Raw genomic sequence first — 19,296 nt, forward strand, 5'->3', positions numbered from 1 at the left:
AAAATTTGAAGAAGAGAGATATTAAAGGGAAATTCAAATTTGAGGTATTAGCACTAAATTTATAATGATAAAATCCCTTTTAAATGATGTCATCCCTAAAGGGTTAACCTTCCACCCCTAGGTTTTAGTTTTAAATCCAAAAATAAATTTTGAGGCATTAGAAACTAAATATTAACTCATAAAAATTTAACAAAAAAAAAAAAAACAAATCTAGCAGGACTAGGAAGAGAAAGATTTTTCTACAATTTTTATTTTAATAAAGCTACATCAGACTTTGGCAGACATTTGTCTGACTCTTGGCAGCCTAATAGCAAGACTCCTGTCTGTGTTCCCTGCTTTGGAGATTTTGGTAAGGTTAAAAGGTTTACAGACGGTTACAACCCCTTTTCGCCCCCTGTTGGTCTGTAATTTGTTTCATTTACATAACTTTGCCTACTTTAACCGTTTTTTTTTTTTTTTTTTGGTTGAATCAATTACTTTGATGGACAAAGTTTTCCTCCAAACTAGGTTGGAGGAAATTCCTCCAACCTAGTCTCTAAAATTGACATGTGTCTTCAAACATGTGCATCTCACATGGTTTTTTTAATACCCTAATTTTCACAAACCATAGTTAACTCCACCGTTAGTTTCTCTCTCTCTTGTTCTCTCTCTCCAAAAAGAGGGCAGGTTCTAAATTTCAGCAAACAATTGATAATAATAACTCTACTATGCATTTTAGAAAGCAATTGATGTGCAAAAAAAAATTCTTAAACTTCAATTGCCATTCATGCATTTCAACAAACACGTTCATACAACACTTTTTTGTTAAAAAAAAGAAAAAGAAAAAAAAGAACTCTCAAATCCTCTTCGGGTAAATTTCTCTCAATACAAACAACAACGGTATAAAATCATCCCCACACTTCCCCTGCAACCATGATTCTTCTTGCTTATCATAGTGGCGAATCTCCATCTAGATCTAGTCACAGAATCTCAAAAATTGATCACAGAAACCATATTTGAGAGATGGGTTGACGTCGATTGCTCCTTCAGATTGGTCAAATCTGAAAAGTCGGCAAATGAAGACGTTGAGGCTTCGAGGACGCGAGGGCAATGAAGACATTGAGGCTTCGACGACACGAGGGTTGATGAAGGAGTGCCGTGCTCTTCTGTTGCAAAGACAGCTTGGTCTCGTGCAGGAGGGGAAGGAGAGAAGAACATGAGAGAGAGAGAGAGAGAGAGAGAGCGTGAGAGACAGAAACTAACGGTGGAGAGTTTGTGGAAATTAGGGTATTAAAAAAAACATGTGAGAAGCACATGTTTGAAGACACATGTCAATTTTAGAGACTAGGTTGGAGGAATTTCCTCCAACCTAGTTTGGAGGAAAACTTTGTCCTTTTTTTTTTTTCTTTTCTTTTTCCTCCCCCAAGTTCCAACACACCGTAGTGTGCACGTATAGTACCCTGCAATTTTTTTTTTCCCTTCTCTCTCTGCACTCTAGCTTCTAGCTATCTTCTTCATTTTAATTTTTTTTTTTTTTTTAATTCCCGACGTGCTGAAACTAGCACGTCAGAAATTTCTGACGTGCTAGTTTCAGCACGTCAGGAAGCTGTAAAAAAAAAAAATTGAAATATATATAATATAAACATATATTTTTTTATAGATTGCTGACATGCTAAAAATGGCACGTCAAAAATTTATGACGTGCCATTTTTAGCACGTCAGAAACCTGATATATTAAAAAAAAAAAATTGAATTTAAATTTCCTGACGTGTCAAATATTGACACGTCAGGAAATACTGACGTGTTGAATGTAACACGTCAATAAATATTGATGTGTCAAATTCAACACGTGAAAAAAAAAAAAAAATTGTTGATGTATCAGTTTTGGCACGTCAACATTTACTGACGTAGCAAAAAAATGGTACTGTTTGCCACGTCTAAAAATGACATTTTTTTTGTAGTGGTTGTTCTTAAGTCACAATTAATTGTGGACTGAATTGTCGTTGTGACGGGTCGTGACTGGGAGATGACATCCAACTACATCGGAAAATTGGTTGTTGGATGTCAATTTGGTGTCATTACTCAAAACTTGGACCAGAAAGTGACATTGAAAGTGTCATATATTGCTTAATTTATCAGTGTCAATGTATACGTGCCTTTTATAGGCATAACTAAGTGTCGGACCAAGAATTTTGGTTTAGGGGGCAAGATTAAAATAAATAAATTTTGAAAAAAAATATTGATTAAAAATATTAAAAATATAATTAACAAAATTCGTAAATAATTTAACTATTGTTTAAAACATATAAACGTAACTTTTAATTTATATTTTCATGCCTAAGCTATAAGCATAAAAAAACGTAAATTAGTTCTCAAATAATGTATTTTTCAAAAAATTATTTATGTATATTATTATAATTAGGGGTGAAAAGGCGGTTACGGTTAGCGGTTATTGGTTAGAACCGCTAACCGTAACCACCTAGGCGGTTAGTGAATTTCACTAACCGCCTCCGCTAACGGTTAGCAGTTATTTAAACGGCTAACGGTTTTTTAATGATTTTTTTTTTTTTTTAAGAAATTTGAGCTTAGCTTGGCTCACCAAGTAGAATTTCCGTGGCTCACCAAGTAGAATTTCCGTGTAAGCTCGGCTCACCAAGTTTCATTTAAGTAAAAAATTTCACGTACCTTTAAAGGGAATAATGCCTCTTTTGATGAGTTCACTGAAGTTAAGATATTCCATGAAGCCACAAGCAGAAGCAATCCAAAATTGAACCTCCGGGATGCCTAATTCTTTCCCAACTTCTCTTCCAAATCCCATAACCCCATCTGAAACTATAAATGCAAGTGATTGGAGGCACGTCATATGAGGAGTTAAGCCTAAGCACAAGCTCTTTAAACGGTGCCAAACAATTCTTTCTTGGGAATCACATAGGGCCGGGACATCCTGGGTTGCATCACGGTCGGACGACGGCAACCCGTCCGGTATAGTTTCAAACCGGAAGTCCGACAACCCCTTTATGTAATCACATGTGGTTGAACTCGGTGTTGACAAAGGTTATGTGGAAGCCCCTTGAGTGTAGGAGCTTTGCTAATCTCATCATGGGGGTCACATGCCCTTGCGAAGGGTATGGTACACATACTGCATGGGGTTTTCTGGCTTCATCTGATGAACCCATCTTTAGCAAATTATGCTCTGAGAAGGAATCACATGCCCTCTTTCTCTCTTGGGCCAATCCTCTAAAGCTTCAATTATGGGCCGAAAGCTAAGGTCTTTTTTCGTTTCGTTTTGGCCCGTAGTTGTCCTTTTTCTTTCTTCTTATAAATTTCCATCTTGGGCTTGCGCTTGTAGATAGATCAATGAATCTTGCCGTTGGATTTAAGGGCTTGTTGCCGGCTTGACGAGGAGGACCTGGAACAACTGGATTTAAGGCTAAGGTTGTTCACTATGTTTAGGAGGGAATATGTTTTCTGTTTTCTATATGTTTCCTCACTTAACATAGCCAATATTTCAATTGAAAAAAAAAAAAAAAAAAAAAAAAAACTACCTATTGGGCTGCATCTTTCCTATACTAAATTTCTTCTTTTCACCTCTATACTAATTATTACACTCATTTTTTTCCTCACCAAACTTAAACAGTGCCGTGGCAATAGATGTTGTTTGCCAAACACACATGATTGGTGGTCACTTGTTAATTGATTGCCACTAGAGGAAATGCAAATTAATTGAGGTGTCCCTACTAGCAGCCATATCGAGTACTTGTGCATGCTTTATTTCCAGGAACCATCCTGGCCGGGAAGCCAAAAATTCCATATGTAAACTTTTGCAACATTTCAACTTAGTCAAAAGTCAGATTGCGAGCAGCCATAGAAAAAAAAGTAATATGAGACTCTTTAGCTCATATTGTTAATAAAGAAAAGCCAGTGTCAAGGGGGAAAAAAAGGTTCATAAACAAATAATGGGATGTGATTGACTAGAGGGGAAATGGGTTAGGAAGTCGTGTACTTTCTGAGAAGGAAAGGGAGGGAATAGGTAGAAGAAAAAGTCTTTGGGTAGATTGAAGAGATTAACGTATTAGAAGTGTTTTTAATGAAATCATAATATAATATATAGGGATATTTCTCATGATCCAAATACTTTTTCAAACAAAAATAAAAAAGCATTATATAACAAACGCGCATATTTGTATACATGCGGCCTCAAGGTCCAACATTTTCATTTACTAGATTCTACCAGAATGGGGGGAAAAATTTTGCACAATACATTCTAGACCTCGCTACAGCTCTACATCCTAATCAGAGCGCACCCTACAATGCCAATTTGTTCTATTTCTTAACGCTTGTGAGCTTGTTAAATTCTAGTGGTCATCGTGTTGATCGGGTAGGAATTGCAAGCATGGATTCGAGCTGATAGTTCTTGTGCCACAAAATGCATGGTAGGTCGTGGCTCTGACGTGTCACTCACACATTGTAAGGCTATAGTCACCACAAATGCCAACTCTTGCGCGATTTGGCCTGTGGGTAGTGGTAGTCCTTGGTCCAGAACATCCTTTAGAGGAAATTTTGTACTGTCTAAAATTAGCGTTATTGTTGATTTGGATGATGACAGAGAAGATAGGAGCTTCCTTGTGTGTCTTCCCATCATAACTTTTAATGCCCCTACACCAAAGCTATAAACATCACATTTATCCGTTATCCTCATCATGAATGCGAGTTCTGCACATCCATAAAACAAAATCAACATCCGTTTAATGATAAAATATTAGCTTGAAAACTCATACATTGGCTACAAGATAAGATAAACACTTCCTAATATGAGAAGCCTATTCTTCTATCAAGGGAACTTTTTTTAGGCATTAAATTGTACTATATATATATATATATATATATATATATATATATATATATATATATATATATATATATACAAAACAAAAAATTGTACTTTTTTAAGGTTTTAATAATTAATATATAAAGGAAAGTAGTCAGTCCATCCTAAGACAAGTACCTTAAATGAGCAGTATAAGCCTGCAAAGACTAGAATATTGTTAGCTTACCTGGAGCCATGTAACCATAAGACCCAGCAATTGTTGTTGTTTTTGAACTCTGACTCCAACAATATGTTGTTCACAGTTATGTCTCGGTGCACAACTGGAGGAGTGCAGTCATGGTGCAAGTATGCAATTGCATGAGCCACGCCTTGCACGATTTTCAGCCTTTTTCTCCAGTCCAGTTTTGCTTTCCCTCCCACCCTATACAATACATTTCCCAAACTGCCTTTCTCCACATATTCATAAACCAAGTACATGCACCACCGAGTGGCACGGAACCCATAAAGCTTAATGATATTGTGGTGTCTAACTTCTGTCAATATGCAAATCTCATTCTTAAAACTCTTGTGATTGGCAACTAAGATGCCACTGGATTGTAACATGTTAAATCTTTTAACTGCAACAATTTGACCTGTCGGCAATGCTGCTTTGTAAACGCTTCCAAACCCTCCTTTTCCAATACAATAATTCTCCTGGAAGTTTTCAGTGGCCTTCATGATATCCCTGAATGTGAATTTATCGTCTCTTCCCCATATTAGTGACTCGGCCTTCTCCTCACACTCTAAAATTGCTCTGCTTTCTTCTTCCAGGAGTTTGGTCTTCCGGTAACATATTATGAGTCCACCAACAATGGCTGCAGGTAGTACTAATAGGCCGCAAATAGGAATGAGGACAACTAATAGAGACGTATTAGAATGCTTTTTCATTCTGGAATATTGTGTAACAAGGAGTTAGTCCTTTTGCATCTCCACACAAACCTGAGTTTCTAGCATAAGCTGTTGCAGGTGCATCTTTGAAAACAGAACTAGTTGGGATCGGACCTGTTAAATTGTTGTAGGAAAAATCGATAGAGATGTTGTTTAGACTAACCATACGGGAAAATGATGATGGAAATTCTCCTGAAAGTTGGTTATGTGATAGATTAAGACTCTTCAATGATGAAAGCCTTGCAAGGTCTTGAGGAATATTTCCTGAGAGTCTATTGCTACTAAGGTCCACCATGTGCACGTAGTCGTTTGTCAAGTTTTTGTTCAATAAGCTTTCACAATTCTCAGGTACAGTTGAGCTTGTACAGCTGACTAGATTATGAGGAATCTCTCCTGTCAAATGGTTCCTGCTCAAACTAAGTGAGAATAGCAGCCTTAGATTTCCAAGTACAGTTGGAATTTCCTCGGACAATTCGTTGGAGGCCAGATATAAAGCATGCAGTTGAGTCAACTTTCCAAGCTCTACTGGAATTGGACCAAAGAGCTGGTTTTCTAAAAGGCCTAATGCCTCCAAATCATTCAAGTTCCCAATCTCAGGAGGAATTGAGCCAGAAAGGCTATTATTAAACAGAGAAAGAATTACGAGATTTGTCAATATGCCTATTTCCGATGGAATTTCCCCGGATAATTCGTTAGAGCCCAGCTCTAAATCCTGCAGTTGAGTCAACTTTCCAAGCTCTATTGGAATTGGACCAGAGAGCTGGTTTTCTGAAAGGTCTAATTACTCCAAATCTTTCAAGTTCCCAATCTCGGGAGGAATTGAGCCAGAAAGGCTATTATTAAACAAAAAAAGAATTAGGAGATTTGTCAATAGGCCTATTTCAGGTGGAATTTCCCCGGACAATTCATTGGAGGCCAGCTGTAAAGCCTGCAGTTAAGTCAACTTTCCAAGCTCTACTGGAATCGTTCCAAAGAGCTGGTTTTCAGACAGATAAAGATATTGGAGCTTTGTCAATATGCCTATTTCCGGTGGAATTTCTCCCGTGAATGAATTTCTCTACAGGGACAAGATGGTGAGGTTTGTACAAAACCCAAGCTCAGAAGGAATTGTAGAATTCAAGCTATTTATTCCTAGAGAGAGTCTCGAGAGGTCCTTGAGCTGGCCTATTGAAGAAGGAATTCTCCATTCCAATGAATTGTTGTACAAGCTTATAGTTCGAAGATTGAACAATACTCCAATATCCTCAGGAATAAGGCCATTGAAATGGTTTTGTCCAGATGAAGATCTTTGAGCTTGAAATTGTGGGAAATTTTTGGTGACAATGGTCCTTGGAATGAATTATCAGTAAGAATAATGTATTTAAGATTGCTCAGATTGGTAAATAAAGATTCTAGTATTGTTCCATTGAACTTATTATGGGACAAATCCATGAAGGTCAAGTTGTGACAATCAAGTATAAATCCTAGGAACTTTGAAGTGATCAGTCCATAATTGTCATTAAAAGGCAAGTTGGGTCAACAAAGGCATGGCAGAAAACTTAGACCAATCAGGATTTAGTAAGAGGTTTGATCAAGGTCTAAGTAACATACCTTTTGAAGATTGGTAATCTGATATGGGATTTTTCCATCGAGATAGTTGTGGAGAAGACTCACGTATTGAAGCTTCGTTAGCGGGCCTATCTCCGACGGTATTGGCCTAATGAGGTTGTTGTGGTTGAGGTCGAAGCGGGTGAGGTTAAGGAATGGAGTGAAGTTGAAGTGGGCCAGTGTTCCAATGAGCTTTGGCAGTGTTCCATTGAGGTTTATCTCAGATACTGTTCCGGTTGGGTCACAAACAATGCTTGTCCAGTTGCAAAGGTTGTTGAGGATGGTGTGGGACCATGAAGTGAGAGGAGGGGGAGGGGTGTTTTTCCATTTGACAAGTGCTTCTGCTTGTGTTTCTGGTGATGCTGTGATTTGCAATGAAAGTATGGAGAGCAAGACAATAACGTGAAGGAAAAGAAGAGGAGGCTTGGGATTTGCTGCCATGCCTGCCTTTGGACTTTTACGTGTCATGTTTTTTTATGATTGAAGCAGAGAGTGAAAGACAGCCAGGGAGTGTAAGAAAAATAAATAATAGATGGTAGAACATACATTCTCTCTTAGGCTAGCTTTCTAAGATGAGCAGTAATTTAATGTAGTCCCTTTTCAGTCTCACGGCAAGGAAACCAGGTTTGTCTTTGTCACCAACAGGTCGCTTGCACTTCCTTTGAAGTTGACTATCAAAATAGACTGTCAACTGTCAAGGTTCATAATGCACATAGACTTTTTGGTTACATTTGAAAAGCAATTAGTGGATTCACATTGGATTAGATCAGCTAAAGGTTATTTTAATTAGTCTTGTAATAAATTTGAGTGAAAAATTATTTACATCTCTTTAGTTATTTTAGCAAAAAAATTGTTTTTTTTTTTTTTTAGGAAAATTCATTATGATTCCATTGATAGTATAGTCAAGAGCATATGAGTTCTTTACAATCACAGAATAAAATAGTTCTGAAAGATCATAGCTGAAACTAAAAAATTACATGTCATAGAGGTCAAAAAGATATAGATCTTAACTTGAAATCTTATTTATGATGTCAAACATTTGCAAACCTTGCCCACAAGCAAAAAAATTGTTGAGTTCCTACCGTGTTCATCAAATTCGATGAGGATTGTACATTTACCAAATGTAATATATATGAGTAATTAATGTTATATACTATATTTTTATTTTATAAATACCTCACAATATTAATGTGACAATTCTAATCAACTACAGAGTGTAAACTGTACTATATGAACGGATAATATCATTATTTTCACTATCATTATCCTTGATCTAAGATCAACATGTAATGTCTCCAAGAGGTAGTTCAATCGGCTGGAACCACACTTAATGAAGTGGAGGTCACTAGTTCGAATCTCCTTCCCTCCTCTTGTGCGGACATGTCAAAAAAAAAAAAAAAAAGATCAACATGTAATTTTCTTGGTTAGAATCATGATTTTGAAAACGATCTTAATGACATCCAATAAAAGAGTGTTTTTAATATTTTGAAGGGTGATTTTTCATCGTGTCCGAACTTTTTTTATTTTTTATTTTATGTCAATTTAGTGTCATAATCACCTTAAACTTCAACCAGCAAGTTGAGGTGAATAACTGAAAAATTTATTGTAGCCACAACTGTTCACAGTTGAGACGACGGAGATTTTTTAAATATTACGACTACGTAACGTATGCCAAATGTTTATTTTATTAGAAAAAAATGAATAATTAATTTAGAATTTTTTTATAATTCCTCATAAAGCACAATTCTTTATAATTCTTTATATAACACAAAATGAATTTTAATTTTTTTTTTCTTTCTTCTTTAAAATTCAAGCAACATGTCACTAATTTTATTTTATTTTTCATTTTTTCTTTTTTCCTTAAAGGAACTCATGAATAAAAAAAAAAATTAAAAATTTAATTAGCGACGTGTTACAGATTCGGCTTCCATGTTGTAAACCAAACTCCCGTATAGATGCCCGGCAAGTTACTCATTAATTACACTAACACCAACCCAAGAAAAACAAAAAACAAACGGAAATTAATTCCGTTAACTCCCTCCCATCCCATCTTCTCTCTCTTTTTTTTTTTTTTTTTTTTGACCTTATAGTCTGCTGTGAGGTTCCTCTGAATCATCATTATCAAAATCAGAGACTGGCTCTAGGGCTTAGCTCTTTACTTTGTTTTAAAATCACTTTCTGATTGTGCGGCTCTCGATTGCGAGCATAAGGACTAAATGTAGTCCTGGCGGTTACAGAAGAAGAGGATTGCTCAATTTTGGAAAAAGCACTGCCTGAGGCTTGCCTGACGGATGAAGCATTGCCTGATGGACTTCCAGTATAAGGTGGACGCCTCAAACCCTTATTTCGAAGGCCTCCTGTCAACATCTTCGCCGGTACTTGAATTTCTTATAAGAAGAACTTTGAATATTTCAAAAATCTTAGCCATTTCTCTGTTTTGTGCCCTTGTTTTTGTAGTTTGATGTTTAATTTTAAAGTAAAAGCTTTTGGCATTTGGTTATTCATTTGAAAATCTGCATTGTTAGGGTGTTTCAAATTTTTAGTTTGACATTTCTTTTGCTTTTTTTTTGCTTCCTGTTTGTTGGTTACTAATTTTGTGTTCTTTTGGCGTGAAGGAAAAATATCTTGTGTAAGAAATCTGCATATTTCTAGCCTATTTTGGGTAGTAGATTCTGGAATTCTAAAGAATATCTGTTGGGTGATTGAAATAACATTGCTATGATCCACTTTTCTGCTGTGTCTATTTTAGTTTTACATGATATTGAGAATTTCAAGTTTTGCCTTTGATATCTTGCTTTAAGTGTATGTTTTGTGTTTGTTAAATGCACGCTCAATCATTTCTTGTAATATGTAAGATTGCTACTTTACATTTTCAAAGTTTTCTCTCACTCGCATTTTTCTTTTTTGGGCTTGCAGATTTTCTGAAAAGATAGCATGGAGGACAAGTGTGCAATTAAGAAAGATGTTTCTGAAGTATTACGTTATCATTAGAACTAATTCTTTTTCATGTTGCTTTTTCTCAAATTCAGTCTTACTAATCGTAATTTATGGCTTGTGCAGTTGATAGGCAATACACCAATGGTATATATCAACAATATTGTTGATGGTTGTGTAGCCTGTATCGCTGCGAAGCTTGAGATGATGGAACCCTGTTCTTGTGGTAAAGACAGGCAAAAATAACTCGTTATTCTTTTATATTGATTGTGTTTTGCTTAATATTAGAGTGATCTAGCAACTAAAGGATTTCCTCGAGAATCTTTGGTTCAGACTAATACATTTGCATAAAATTTCCCATATCTACATTTTTTTTTACAGATTGTTCATACAAATTTAACTTTGCCTCTCTTGTTCTAGAAGAACTGCAACCCATCCCACCCTACACATAAAATTGTCTTTGTGATGGAAGCTATGTGCTCTTGTCTGTTATACAAGTTCCATTACACATCCTATATACATTTTAATTACACTCTATGCTGATGTTAACCCTCATTATCATTGCCTGTTTTTCCTTTTCCTTTAAGGAAATCAAGTTGATTATATTAAATGGATATTGTCAAATTGCTAGATATGTTGCCATATAATTGAACCGTTAACTAACATAGCTTCATTCCTGATATGCTTGAATGAAGCCAAAAGACTGTCCTCATTGAGCACACTAGTGGTAACACTAGCATTAGATTGGCATTTATCGCAAAAGGGCATTAAAGAGTTGATTTGTTTAAGTTTTTGACCAAGGAATTTATTTATTTTTTTAAGTCCTAGAGGGTTGTTTGTTTTAAGTTTAAGCTGCTGCAATAAAGCTGGCTAAGAGGCCAGAAAATACTGGAAAACTGATTGTTGTAAGTCTTAAGTGCCTTCTTCAAATTGAAATAGAATCTTCCCCCTTCCACACTTTGAGTAGAAAAAACTTCTTGTGGTGGCATGGATATGAGTTTGATTACATTGGTAGTTGGAGAAGTTTTTTTAATGTACTCATCATGTTGTACTTTCAGAGAAGGAGAACTTGTGTCTATATACACTTCCAAATGTGACATGGGAAGTTATTCTACCCGTTGAGAAAGTGCCTCTAGAGCTTCATGAGCCACGATTAGGTATTAACTTTGCTAGGGATGGGATGCAAGAAAAGGACTGCATATCACTGGTTGCATTTCATAGTGATTATTGGTTGCTTGCTGTTGCATTCTATTTTGGTGCACGCCTTGGAATTGAACCATGGACATTCGGCCAAAGGCTTGGAGATGCTATCTTGACAAAGTGTAGATTGAATGTACAATTATTAGAATGCTTTGTTAGTAGCTGTAATGTTTGTAAATGTTATTTTCTCTCAAAAGTGCGGTTGCATTTTATTCCATTGTAAAAATTCGGTTAGATCAAAATTAGATCAAAGCATTATTCAAAAGAAAGTGCAAAACAAACTAGATCAAATTGTTAGTAACTAATTGTAATTTTTAAAATCACAATTAGATCAAAATCTTATAATTCCATAGAATAAAAGCTCTACCCATGTTGCAATCTATCCCAAATTACAAAAAGAGCTCTACACTGACATCTTCAATCTTTTTGCTCAACTCAAAATAGTTTTCCAATGCTATATTGTATGCTTCTTCACATTCAACTGCTCGACTGATAAGCTTGACATACATGGGGCATAAAGACTTATATCGATTTGTGACTTCTAAATTGGTGTCTATTATTATTTCATGTCCATTGAAGTCTTGTACAACCTCATTCCTTGTATCTTTTGTCCATCTCTTAAGGATGTACTTCTCTGGAAGTACCTTGATATTCATAACATCAAGTATTTTTAAAGCATGGCCACACAAAATTTCTCATCTCTCAAAATTTCTGCAACTACATGAGATATTGTTTTCTAAAGATTTCCAAATGACTCTGCGATCTTGAGGCTTATCATAAAATGACACTATTTATTCATGAGATGAGTTTCTTTCGATATGCTCCTTAACACAAGCTCTTTGGAACTCTTCGTATTGCTTTTGAAACTTCAAAAATGGTTGAGAAGTATAAATCTTTGCTGCTTGTACTAACATAGGTGATAAGATCTTAATTTTTTGTAACTTTTGTCTTAAGTTATACTCCGCCAACAATTCCTTGTAGCGCTTATTATTCAGTAATCTTTCAAAATGTGTGAAGAACTTTACAATACCATAATCTGACCGTAAATAATTCTTCAAGCTAACGTTCAAACTTTCACTTATTTGTGTAGAATTTATTCCTGCAGAAAAAGACATATTGACATATGCTTTAGCCCATTTCTCTTTCACTTTAAATAAACGTTGTAGCCAAGAATTGTCATGTACATTGTACTTATGAAGTATAGCATCCCAAGCAGTGAGCAAATCCTCTTCCTCTTCCCAAACTTTAAAACATGCATTGAGATCGATCACTTCTATGCCCATTCTCATCTCTTAATAAATGGCTAATATGTTTCAAAGCATTTTGCATTAAATGTCACTTACACAATGATGGTAAGTATTAGGCATCACCAATGAGATAGCATTTGCTATTGCAGGATCTTGATCAGTAAAGATTGTATTTGGCATTTTCCTCGACATTGCTTCAAAGAAAGACTAAAACCCACAAAACCCAAGCTAAACAACAGGAAATACATGGAAACAAAGGAAAACATAGAAAAATAAATAGAACAATCAGAAATACAACAAAAAACCAAGCAAGTGGCGGTGAAGAAGGTGGAGGAGCGGCCGGAGGGGTGTACTGTCCAGGGGAAGGGAAACACGCACCGGCGGGTGACTTCCACGCTCAGGCGCGTGGAGCTCATGCTCCGGCACGTGCAGTACTGGCAACAGATCAGATGGTGGTGGTAAAGAGTTGGGATGACGGTGGTGACTGTGGAGGAGCGGCAGGAGGAGGCTACTGCCCAGGACATGAGGAACACACTTCGGCGCTTGAAATTAAGAGTTAAAGTCTTATTTCGTATATTAATAAGAGGCTGGACCCAAAATCAGTCAAATTAAGGGTAGAGTTAGGGTTTAAAACTCTATCAAATTCTCATTGTCTTTAAATTGTGTGACTCAATCTCTTTTCTTTCCACTTTCCTCTATCGTGCATTAACTTCTTTAGGAGCCGGAGTGGTGTGGACCGATGATATTTTTAGTTCCTTTCATGAGTCTCACTGCAAGGAAACCAGGTTTGTCTTTGTCACCGACAAGTACTGGTTTGCTCTTAAATATCCTTTAAATTTGACTTATAGTGCACGGCCTAGACTTTTTGATTAGTATTTGAAAAGCAATTGTTAGCTTCATGGAAATAAACCGAGTGTGGAAATTGGAAATTTGCTTACAAAAGCAACAGAAGTTCTTTCCACGCAAGAGTTAAATTAATGGTTGGGGCCAAAGTGGAAGAACGTGCCTGTTACGATCCATGGGCACGTCTATATCTATTTAATCAAGAAAGAATTGTAGCAAATATATATATATATATATATATTAATTGGCCATATTTGATAACACCATTGAAGAAAAATTGCAAGCTTTTCTTAATGTCACTCTTTAATTGTATGCTAATATGGCAAATTGGAAGTTATACTTCCTTCATCTATCTAAATTATGTTTATGTTGTTTTTTTATTTTTCTACGTGGTTGGGACATCTCTTATGGTCCAAATTTCATTTTGTTGTATCTAAAATTGTAAGTACATGGCAACATATATACAATTAGATCTATGAAATCTATTTTGTATCATGAAATAATTTTTCACCATTTTAAATAAAATGAATAGGACAAGTTTAAATCTAATGTCATAGTAACTACTCCTATTTATAAGATCTTTTCAATATATGACTTAAAAAAATAACTAATAAAAACTCTATATTCCAATAAGGTACTTGCTCAAACTAAGACAATCTCAAATTTGGCTGATTATGGATGGTGAAATTATTTATAGTAAATACTAGATTATATACATGAAACACTATGGAAGAAACATACAAGTCGTAAGGAGAAGTTACATGGCAAAAGAGAACCCACTATTAGGGTTGAAGTCACTAGCCCTCAACTGGACATCAGCCCTAGAGATTATTCAAAAATACAAAAGATAATACTAGCATACATGGCCTCAAGGTCCAACATTTTTATTTATTGGATGCTACCAGAATGCCAATTTGTTCTATTTGCTTGTGAGCTCGCTAATGGTCATCATGTCCATTGGGTAGGAATTGCAAGCTTGGGTTCGAGCTGACAATTTTTGTGCTACAAAATGCATGGTGGGTCGTGACTCTGGCGTGTCACTCACGCAATGTAAGGCCATTGTCACCACAAATGCCACATCATGCGCAATTTGGCCGGTTGGTTGTGGGAGTCTTTGGTCTAGCACATCCTTTAGAAGAAATTCTGCATTGTCTGAAATTGGAGTTGCTTTTGTTGATTTGGATGATGACATGAAAGATAAGAGCTCCCTTGGGTGCCTACCCATCATAACTTCTAATGCCACCACTCCAAAGCTATAAACGTCACATTTATCCGTAACTCGCATCGTGAATGCGAGCTCTGCGCATCCATAAAACAAAATCAACATCCGTATAAGGATAAGATAAACACTTCCTAATATGAGAAACTCTTTCTTCTTTGAAGGGTTTCTCATACTCCAATAAATAAGGATCCCCTAAAATTTCTTTTCTGAATTCTAAGGAATTCAAGAGGGAATTTCAGGGACCCGATCCTACTCCATTACTCAAACAACTACCTTTTCTTTTAAAAACTATTTTCATAATTATTATAGTCTATCTTAAAACAAAAATCTAGAAACTAGATTGTCAGCTTACCTGGAGCCATGTAGCCATAAGACCCAGCAATTGTTGTCCAGTTAGTTGTATTTGAACTCAACAATCTAGCAATGCCAAAATCTGAGAGCCGCGGTTCGAACTTTGACTCCAGCAAGATGTTGTTCACCGTTATGTCTCGGTGCACAATTGAAGGAGAACAATCATGGTGCAAGTAAGCAATTGCATGAGCCACACCTTGCACGATGTTCACCCTTCTACCCCAATCAAGTTCTGCTTTCCCTTCCACCCCATACAATACATTTCCCAAACTGCCTTTCTCCACATATTCGTAAACCAAGTACATGCACCACTGAGTGGCCTGGAACCCATAAAGCTTAATGATATTGCGGTGCCTAACTTCTGTCAACATGCGAATTTCATTCTCAAAACTCTTGTGATTGGCAACTAAGATGTCACTGGATTGTGACATGTTAAATTTTTTAACTGCAACAATTTGACTTGTCGGCAATGCTGCTTTGTAAACGCTTCCAAATCCTCCTTTTCCAATACAATAATTCTCATGGAAGTTTTCAGTGGCCTTTACGATATCCCCGAATGTAAATTTACCCTCTCTTCCCCATATCAGTGACTCGGCCTTCTCCTCACACTCTAAAATTGTTTTGTTTTCTTCAACCAGGAGTTTGGTCTTTCGGTAACGTATTAGGAGTCTAGCAACAATGGTTGCAAGCAGTACTAATAGATTGCAGATAGGAATGAGGATAGCTAATAGAGTCGGATTATAATGCTTTTTCTTTCTAGAACAAAGAGTTAGTCCTTCTGTATCTCCACACAAACCAGAGTTGCCAACATAAGCTTTTGCAGGTGCATCTTTGAAAATGGTACTGTTTGGGACTGGACCAGTTAAATTGTTGTAGGAAAAGTCAATGGCGCTGCTGTTTAGACTAACCATGCGGGAAAATGATGATGGGATTTCCCCTGAAAGTTGGTTATGTGACACATTAACACTCTCCAATTTTGAAAGCTTTGCAAGGTTTTCAGAAATATTTCCTGAGAGTTTATTGCTGCTGAGGTCCAACAATGACTGCAATTCCATTAAGTTACCAAGCTCGGATGGTATTTCACCTATTAGGTTGTTGTTGCTCAAGTCCAAGCTCAATAATTTACCACAATTCCCAAGATCCTTTGGTATGTTCATAGTCAAACTGTTTGTAGACAAATCAAGATCACCAAGCTCACTCAAATTGCCTAGACTTCTAGGAATCTCTCCTGTCAACTGGTTCTTGCTCAGATTGAGCTCGTACAGTCGGCTTAGATTTCCAAGTACAGTTGGAATTTCCCCAAACAATTCGTTGGAGCCCAGATTTAAACGTTGTAGTCGTGTCAACTTTCCAAGCTCGACTGGGATTTTTCCAGAAATCCGGTTTCTGTCCATTTGCAAATTGGTGAGAGATTCAGATTCTGCCAATTCCACTGAGATTTGACCAACAAATTGATTGTCACTAAGAGAAATGAAACTAAGATTTGGATGAACTCCAAATGCATATGTAATGTTTCCACTGAATCGGTTCCCATCAAACCGTACTCTCTTTAGTTGTGAGCATTTTCTTAAGCACTCTGGCAATGACCCCGTGAAGTTGTTGTTATTCATCGTGAAACTTTCAAGAGCAAAGCTGCTGCACAATTCAGGTGGCAATTCTCCATAGAATTTGTTGTGGGAAAAGCCAACATGGATCAGAGGACTATACTTCCCAAAGTCACTCGGAATAGTGCCAAAGAATTTATTGTACAAAAGAATAATTGTCTTTAAATTACGGAGCCTAGAAATGGTGTCTGGCAACTCACCTTCAAGTTGGTTAGTGCCGAGTTCAAGATGTTGCAGAGATCCCATATTTCCAATCTCTGGTGGGATTGTGCCACTGAGATTATTGGTGTAAAGTAGTAAGACTTGAAGGTTTGTGAGCTTCCCAATCTCGGATGGAATTGAGCCATTGAGATTGTTGTAGAAAAGGTGTAAGACTTGAAGGTTTGTGAGGTTCCCAATCTCGGATGGAATTGAGCCAGAAAGCTGATTAGCATGCAGATAAAGATAATTAAGCTTGGAAAGGTGTGATATGTTTGGTGGTATTGTTCCATTGAACTTATTGTAGGACAAATCCAAGAAGGTCAAGTTGTGACAACCAAGTATAAACTCTGGGAACTCTGAAGTGAGTCCATAGTTGTAATAAAAGGAAAGGTTGGTCAACAAAGGCATGGCCGAAAACTTAGACCAGTCAGGATTCAGTAAGAGGTTTGATCCAAGGTCTAAGTAGCGTACCTTTTGAAGATTGGTAATCTGATATGGGATTTTCCCATCGAGATGGTTGTCGAGAAGACTCACGTACTGCAGTTTCGTTAGCCGGCCTATCTCCGACGGTATTGGCCCGGTGAGATAGTTGTGGCTGAGGTCAAAGCGGGTGAGGTTAAGGAATGGAGCGAAGTTGAAGTGGGCTAGTGTTCCATTGAGATTTGCACTTGAGACGGTTATCTCGGAGACGGTTCCGGTTGAGTCGCAGACAATGCTTGTCCAATTACAAAGGTTGTTGAGGTTGGCAAGAGACCATGAAGTGAGAGGAGAGCTAGGGGGAAGAGCGAAGAGAGTGTTTTTCCACTTGACAAGAGCTTCTGCTTGTGCTTCTGGTGATGCTGTGATTTGCAATAAAAGTATGGAGAGCAAGACAACGTGAAGGAAAAGAAGAGGAGGCTTGGGATTTGCTGCCATGCCTGCCTTTGGACTTTCCCGTTTCATTGGTTTTTTAATTCAATCTGTTGAAGCAGAGAGTGATGGTAGAAATAAGATACGTCGCCTGCTCTTAAATATCCTTTGAATTTGACATACAAATTACAAAATAGGATCATATGTATGAAAGGACATGTTTTGCGGGATGGCACTCAAATTTCAAGGAAAATAATTTCAGTATCTTTATGTGACCCTATTTTTATCAAAAGGAGTATTGATTGGCAGCACGCGTCGTGCGTGGCACGCCCACGCACGACAGTGCAAATTTTTTTTTTTTTTTTTTTTTTTTTGTTAAAAAAAAATTTTTGCACGCGGCGTGCCATTACCCTATCAAAAGTAGGGTCACATGTATGAAAGGACATGTTTAGATGGACTTTCACGTTTAATGCTAGCTAGACTTTTTGGTTAATATTTGAAAAGCAATTAATTGCTTCAGTGTGGAACTTGGAAAAATTTGCTTTCAAAAGCAATAAAAGTCCTTTCGACGTCAGAGTGGATTCACATTGGATTAGATTAGCTAAAGGTTATTTTGATTAGTCTAATAAATTTGGGTGAAAATTTATTTAAATATCGTTAGTTATTTTAGCAAACAAATTGTTGAGTTCCTACGGTCTTCATCAAATTTGATGAGGATTGTACACTCACCTAATGTAATATATATATATATATATATATATATAAAATGTTATATATTATATTTTTATTTTATAAATATTTCACAATATTAATGTTACAATTCTAATCAACTACACTGTAAACAGATAATACCCTTATTTTTACTATCAGTATCCTCGATCTAAGATCAACATGTAATTTTCTTGGTTAGAATCATGATTTTGAAAACGATCTCAATGACATCCAATAAAAGAGTGTTTTTTTTTTTGGAGGGTGATTTTTGATCGTGTTCGATCCCTTTTTTTTTTTTTTTTTTTTTTTTTGTAGTTGTTAGAATCATAATTTTTGTTGTTCTTTGAGGCACAGTTGTGGATTTAATTTTTCTTGGAGTACTTTTCTTATAATTATTTATAAAACACGGTTTGATGGATCTAGAAGCTAACTTGGTGCTCGTGCCGTGCCTCTATCGTCAATTCTATCAGCTCTTTTCACTTATCAGTTTCATTTTATGTTGAAGATAATTCGACAATAATAAAAAAACATAAGACCAAATTCCAGCAGAGAAATATTTTCTCCCAATTATGTTTGAGAAATTTTTTTAATTCAGTTATTAAATTCATATCTTGTAACTTTAAAAATGAAAATTATATCTTGTGATTCACTCACAAATTTTTAGTAGGAGTAACAAAGCATGTGAGAGGTAAGAACATGTCAATTTAATAACACCAATTAAAAAAAAAAAAAAAAGAACTTTATCCAGAAATTGGAAATTTGCTTACGAAGCAATAGAGAGTTCTTTCCACGTAGGTAGGACTTATAATTTAT

General features: G+C 36.3%; 1 protein-coding gene and 1 pseudogene across 1 annotated transcript; both read right to left on the bottom strand.

Annotated features, from left to right (window-relative positions):
- Positions 1–4,327: 4,327 nt before the first annotated feature.
- Positions 4,328–7,762, bottom strand: LOC148583168 (uncharacterized; annotated as a pseudogene).
- A 6,510-nt stretch (positions 7,763–14,272) lies between these two features.
- LOC132165309 (uncharacterized) lies at positions 14,273–17,865 on the bottom strand. The gene is made up of 2 exons (XM_059575810.2): positions 15,120–17,865; positions 14,273–14,844 (listed from the first exon to the last, which is right to left on the bottom strand). The coding sequence occupies exons 1-2, from the start codon at positions 17,863–17,865 to the stop codon at positions 14,465–14,467; spliced, it is 3,126 nt and encodes a 1,041-aa protein (XP_059431793.2). The 3' UTR covers positions 14,273–14,464.
- Positions 17,866–19,296: the final 1,431 nt, after the last annotated feature.

This window comes from Corylus avellana, chromosome 11, assembly GCF_965113065.1.
Source record: "Corylus avellana chromosome 11, dhCorAvel1.hap1.2, whole genome shotgun sequence".
NCBI lineage: Eukaryota > Viridiplantae > Streptophyta > Magnoliopsida > Fagales > Betulaceae > Corylus > Corylus avellana.

Coding starts and splice junctions, on each gene's coding strand:
- LOC132165309 (XM_059575810.2), bottom strand. CDS start 17,865: ATGAAACGGGAAAGTCCAAAGGCAGGCATGGCAGCAAATCCCAAGCCT. Junction 14,845..15,119: donor TTATGGCTACATGGCTCCAG/GTAAGCTGACAA, acceptor ATGGATGCGCAG/AGCTCGCATTCACGATGCGA.